The sequence below is a fragment of the Bubalus bubalis genome, chromosome 2, assembly GCF_019923935.1.
Source record: "Bubalus bubalis isolate 160015118507 breed Murrah chromosome 2, NDDB_SH_1, whole genome shotgun sequence".
Classification (NCBI taxonomy): domain Eukaryota; kingdom Metazoa; phylum Chordata; class Mammalia; order Artiodactyla; family Bovidae; genus Bubalus; species Bubalus bubalis.
In genome coordinates, this window is record NC_059158.1 from 57,209,130 (window position 1) to 57,215,723 (window position 6,594).

The following is a 6,594-nucleotide window of genomic DNA, read 5'->3' on the forward strand; positions in this document are numbered from 1 at the left end:
GACACCATTAAATGCTGGCAAGGATGCAGAAAAACTAGATCACTCATCCACTGCTGCAGGTAAAATGGTACAGCCACTCTGGAAAATAGTCTGGTGGTTTCTTATGTAGAAACACATGCACAGAGATTAATGAGTGTGAGCCAAACTGGGGAAAATGTAAATAAAAATTGATGAGTGACAGCAACATCAATATCCTGCTTGCCATAGTGTGCTGTAGTGGTTTGCATGTTGTTTTTTGAGAGAGACACTGGATCTCTCTGTATTAATTCTTAAAACTGCATGTGAATCTGTATCTCAAGTTTTTTTTTTACAAAACAGGGAACAGACCAAAAGATTTCTGTATGAGTTGCATATGCACAACCATGTAAACCGCTTTATGGTCATACTCAGTTTGGGAGGTCATTTGACGGCCTGACTTTTCATGTCACAAGTGAACACAAGTGACTCCATTAGACCAGAGAAATTGAGATTCAGAGTCCTCATGGAGGAACCAGCCTTAGAAAGGAGAGAGACACGATTATATCTGAAGCTGAGAAGAGGGGATAAGGAATCCTGCAGAGGAAGCTGGCTTTGTGGGGAAAGTCGAGCAGTTGATAGAGCAGCATGAGTGATGATGCAGCCGTCTAAGACAGCAGGGCATGGGTGGGGTGACATCGGGAGGGCAGAGGAGGTCTGACACAGATGTGCCGATGAGTGCATGGGCCCAGCTAAGGCTGGCTACATAAGCAGCGTGCTCTTCTTCCCGTTCTCAGGGCTCTTAGACCTGGAGATCCTGGATTCTGCGCCCGGGCAAGGGTCCCCATGCCCTCGAACAAGGACTATGTTGTCAGGCCCAAGTGGAATGTGGAAATGGAATCATCCAGGGTAAGTAATCAGTCCAGGGACAACAAGGTGGATCTGAAACGCAGATTACTGTCTGTCTTTTACTTCATGTTTGAGAACCCTTAAGCAGCTCTTAGGGTTTATCTGATTTGAAGAGAGCTGTTTTTCTCTTTATCTAGCCAGTTTATCTGGTTGTTACTATTACTGGTTTGGTAATATTTCTGACCATTATTACTGGTGAGCATTACTTCAGACTTAAAGAAACATTATCAGTTGGGAAGTTTCTTCATATTAACTCCTTTTATTTCAACTGAAGCTTGAAGGCTAGAGTGTTTTGGTGTAGTCTTTTATTTTTTTAGAACCCTGAGGAACAGAACTCGCCTTCTTTTGCACCCTACTGTTGAGCTGTTTTGAGTCAGTCTGTTATGAGGTGCTTAGGGTAGACACTGTGTCTCCATCACTGTAAATACTACTCGCTGATCCTCATTGCTGCTCAGTAATCTTTTTTTATTCTCCATTCAAACTACTCTTTCTAGCCTGGTATTCTTAAAAAGGGCCTAAGCCGATTGGAAAAGCATAAGAGGAGATTTGCAGAACAGAAACGACTCAGCAAAGTGCACCGTGCTGTCAAGTTCAGCATTGAAGGCAACAGGATGCCCCTGTAGGCCTGGCCCTGCCCGAGCCTTATCTGGGAGGTATCCCCAAGGAAGCATGCTCTGTGCATGGGCTTGAGCAGCTAGAGGGGAAACAAGCGTGTGTGTGTGCTTTCCTAACCAGAAAAGGCCAGAACCACTTTTAGTTCTGAAATCATGACTGTGACAGGCACCTAGTGACATTCTGGTCATCTTGAATATTTAGAAATTGATATGAGATTCCCTTCCTTTATCAGTACCCCAGTACATAATTACCTCACTGATAGATATTTTGGTCTTTCTGCCTGGTACCCTTTTTATTAAAAAGGTTTTTGTCAGGGCCCAGAATCATGGTGGTTGGTCTGCCTTACAGGCATATAAGCTGGTTAGTAACATCTGGGTGGAAGGGACGTGGCTTTGTGTTATCAGTGGCTCAGTAACCTGCCTTTGAGGGCTCATTGCATAAATCCTGACACTGAATATTTAGGAGATAAATTTAATTAATATACATTTGGAAGTCCAAGCACACAATCTTACTTATTGAGAATAAATAAAGGGTAGAAGAGCACTGGTTCAGTGCTAAGAACTCCTTCATCTCTACTTCCTTCACTTTTTTCTCCCCACTACCCCTCTTTTTGGTCACACCTTGTGGCTTGTGGGATCTCAGTTCTCTGACCAGAAATTGAACCCGGGCAGTGAAAACCTGAAGTCCTAACCATAAGACCACCAAGGAAGTCCCCTCCTTCCCTTTTCTCTTCTGTCTATTTCTGTTTCCCTTGATATCCCTCCTTCCCCTCCCCACCACCCCTGTTTTTCTTTACCTTTACTATTCTCACTGTCTCTTCCTTTCTTTTATTCTTCTCTTTCATAATATATTTTCTTCCCCAGTACACTTATTTCAGAAAATCAGGATCTACAATAGGGCAGAGAAAAATGTAATAAAAAGTGGTAATGGCCTGTCTCTTTTGGAAGGGCATGTGCCTGTCTGCTGGTGTTGATAGTCTGGATCCCACCCTCCCTGTAGGTGTTGGGGAGAGGGGAACAGGTGGCCCAGCCTCCTGCTAGCCTGAGACATGACCAGCATGACGAGAGGGAAGTTCAGAGTTCTCCTTTGTCCAACATTCCCAAATCAGAATGGACTGTTATTTATCTTGGCCTGTCTGGCTTAAAGAGCTCTGTCCAAAAAATAATAATAAGGCATTTGGGAGCTGGTCTCGTAGCTAAGTTGGTAAAGTGTCTGCCTGCAGTGCAAGCAACCCAGGTTCGATTCCTGCTTTGGGAAGATCCCCTGGAGAAGGAAATGGCAACCCACTCCAGTGTTCTTGCCTGGAGAATCCCATGGACAGAGGAGCCTGGCAGGCTACAGTCCATGGGGTCGCAAAGTCAGACACAACTGAGCAACTAAACTACAAACCAGCACATCCTGTGTTAAACTGCAGTGAATTGTCCTGCACTGTCTTCCTATTAAAGACTCCTCACATGTCCCCTCAGGCTCTCACATGGTACAGACACTATGAGTGTTACTGGAAAACACGCTTCCTAAGAGAAAACTGAACTGAATTAATGGCTTTCACATGAAACTGTTTTTATTTTAAGTGTAATTCTTATTTTTGAAATTACATGAGTAAATATACTGTAGAATAAACCCCATTCCCCAAAGTTCTATTCTTCCTCCATGTAAAGCACCACTGTTAACAGTTTTGATGTATTAAATGTATTTTCAGTAATGTTTTAAACTTAGTTTTTCCTGCTTATAATTGTAGAAAATTTTGAGATTATAAAAAGAAAAATCACTCACCACTCAAAAGCAGTTTGACAAAAATTTTGCCTTGTTTCCTATTGATATTTAATATAATTAAAATTATATTTATATAATTTTGATCACTTCCTCTCATTAAACCACCTTATATATTTATCATTTGTAATGGCTGCATAAGTCTATCATGTAAAAACATTAATAATTTGTTCGTTCTTCTATGGTTTCTGATTTTTCACTTCTAAATAATTCAATAACTTGCACTACATTGTATGTTTATATGCTAATTTATTCCATGTAATGCTTTTAAAATAACATTAAAATGACAAAGCAGTGCATGTTTTTATATAAATCTTTAAATACAAAATGCACAAATAAACTTAGTGTCACTTATAATCCCACCACACCTTATATTAACATTCTGGGTTATTTCTTTAATCCTTTATATGTGTGCATAAACATATTATTACTGGTTTGGGGTTTCTTTTGTTGTGGTAGTAGTGTTTGAACTTTTAAGCAAAATTGTGATCATATTCTTTTATACCTTGTTAGGTTTGTGTTTTACTTAACGTGGTAAAAATTCATTTGAGTAAACATTCTTCAATGACTAAATATTGTATTATAATATGATTGACCGTATTTTTTAAAGCAAACCCATCTTGCTAATCTTTTAGGCTGCTTTTGATGGACTGTTCACTGATAAAGTGGTGTAGTATACAGTTTTACTGTCCTAGGTGGTGTAGGGTTAAGAAATCAAGAGAGAAGTTATTGAATCTGACATGCTAGGTGTTCAGTTTTGTGTGTTTTCAGACTTGGGGTAGCCAGGCATTTGCCAGCTACGGGACTTATGATCTGTAACAAGGGGTAGATCAGCGCAGCCTGGGTGTGTCCCAGTTGCTGAGATTAGAGGGCTCAAATTGTTACAGAAGGGGCTGGGAGTGGACAAGAAGTCCAGGCTGATGTGTAGAGCTGCTGGGAGCTGGGCAGTCGGCAGAGGTCTGAGCAGGCAAGGCCTCCAGTGCGCACTGACTGCACATGCTAAAAACCGGGGCGCACTGTCTGAAAGGGAGTCAGATGCTTGGGGCTGTCCAGAAATCTGGGGTGTCGTGCAGGGTGATAGTGCTTTCTCATCTGATAATGGATTTTTACACCCCCTCACAGTACTAGTGCCAAATACTAAAATTGATGTTAATATAATATTTGTAATTGGGATGTACATAGAAAATCTAGGATGGATATCAATGTAGCTCTTATTCAAGAATGATTTTATTAGAGACCCTTGCTTATATCTGAGGTAGAAGCTGAATCTAAAGGTGAGCTAAGCCTGGGAGGGGTTCCCCAACTCAAAAGAACTTCACCACACTAGTACCAGCCCTAAAGTATCTCCTAGTCTCTACCTTATTTTGGCATTCTTTGAATAAGCTTCACAGGCGATTCAGTAGTAAATATCTGGGGAAAAGAACTGAAAGAACTCATCTCTTTTTAACTACTCAACATTCATGAAGATTGGGATTGCTGGCATTACTGTACCAAACAAGAAGAGTTTGCCCTGATCCAACATAAATGGCAGACCTTTTCAGCATTTCTTAAAGGTGTCAACTTCTTGGAGACCACACTTTTTCAAGACATAACAATCTTTTCAAAATATAGAAGAAATTACCTAACAACAAATCTTTAACCGTAAAAGGGCAAGTAAAAAGAGAATGCAAGAAGTAGTAAGCCCCTTGGATCAAGAGACTTAACTTACTTTTCTTTTTGTGTCACACTGATTGCAAAGTAGTAGTAATAGTAGTAGTAGCTGATGTTTATTTTGAGCCGTGATTGTGTGCTTGTATTTGTTATTATTACCTGATCACTTCTCCCAGCAGTCCTGGAAGTCTTTCAGACAAGGGGCATCATTTGCACAGGGTTATAGAATCCTGACTATTTCTAATCTGAAACTAGAGCTCCAGCAAGCACTTAGCAGTTCTGATCTCATTCGTTACGCTTAGGGTTTTTTCTTGATGACTTTCCTTGCCTTAGAAGATGATAATTTTTTATGCCAGCACTGTTTGAACTTGTGTATGTCAAGCGGTCACCTCCATATTTGGTCTTTGAAAGGAAAAAGCATACAGTCAAAATGTAATCTGATGAATCAGGGGGAATGTAGTTTCATTCCTCCCCCGTTTCTCTCTCCTAGCAAATTTCTGTGGACTTGAGGCAAAATTTTAAAATACGGCGCAGATAACAACAAAATTATTCTTCTCTGAGAGAGCTTAATATACATTTCTGACCCTGCTGTGTATACTTGCTCTGTTGTTCCTGAGGTCACCAAAGCTTATTTTGGTTATTCCAGAGCTGGGAGCTCTTCAGTCTGCTGACTTTCAGATAAAAGAAGGTGAAAGACAAAACTAAATATATGTGTTTCAGTAATTTGCTCTTTAATTTCTACCCCACTCTTAGTTTCAGGGGACCTCCAAGAAGGGTATCAGTCGACTGGATAAACAGATGAGAAAGTTCACAGACATCAGGAAAAAAAGCAGATCTGCACACGCAGTAAAAATCAGCATCGAGGGCAATAAGATGCCCTTGTGACTGCCTGGGAGGTTCCCCGTCGCTACTCTTCAGAAATGCGCGATGGACTCTTTGGAGAAAGATGATATTTTAAAAACTTTTTTAGTGTACCTGTAAATGATTCAGCTTGTAGCAAATGTCATAGGATTCGCAGTTCTCTCAGTTATATTTAAAACCATTTGTTGTGCACTTTGTACAGAAGAATACTAGTCATACTTCTATAAACTTTACACAATAAAATTCCATTCTGGTTTTGGGGGGCTGTCTCTTCATTGTCTTCAAGGGTGCATTCTCTGCTGGGGTGAAAATTGGTTCTTGGTGAGTGAAGAAAAACTAGCTGTTACAGTGGTTTGGCCCTTCAGAGTTCAACCTTCCAACTCCGGTATGGTTTGTCTGGCCTCCATCCTTGGTTCCTCGCCGTGTGCTTCTTAAGACCCTTGGGATTTCCTGGGTACTAGGAATGTCTTTATGTTGCTAATGAGGCGAGTCATGGTAGACCCCTGGATAACTAGGATTGGGGGCTGGTCACCAGAAAGGACCTACCACACAGAGGGTTGGAATTTTGGGCAGGCCCCGTGGTGGGTGGGTGGGGACCCTGGAGATTGACCTGACCTAGTTATAATGCCCCATGTTGTAATCAGTCATGCCCAAATAATGAAGCCTCAGTTAAAAACTCGGGACACTGAGGCTCAGTGGAGCTTCCTGCGTTCCTCCGTGAACACGCTGATGTGCTGCAATGGCAATGTGTCTTGATTCCACAAAAAAAGAGTGCAGAAGCTCTGCGTTTCCTCCCAGACCGTACCTCATCTTCCATGTGTCTTCATTTCGTTG

General features: G+C 41.3%; 1 protein-coding gene across 8 annotated transcripts in view; it reads left to right on the forward strand.

The window, feature by feature from the left end:
• Positions 1-6,020, forward strand: part of IWS1 (interacts with SUPT6H, CTD assembly factor 1) — a 45,974-nt gene extending 39,954 nt beyond the window's left edge. For 4 of the 8 annotated variants that reach the window (XM_006047415.4, XM_006047412.3, XM_006047413.3 and 1 more), the window contains exons 13-14: positions 753-864; positions 5,653-6,020. In XM_006047415.4, the coding sequence (XP_006047477.1) occupies positions 753-864; positions 5,653-5,784 (244 nt within the window). In that variant the 3' untranslated portion in view covers positions 5,785-6,020. Of the gene's footprint in view, positions 1-752; positions 865-1,358; positions 1,518-5,652 lie in introns of those variants that run through there. The other 4 variants (XM_006047414.4, XR_003105856.3, XR_006546474.2 and 1 more) reach the window with 4 other exon arrangements.
• Positions 6,021-6,594: the final 574 nt, after the last annotated feature.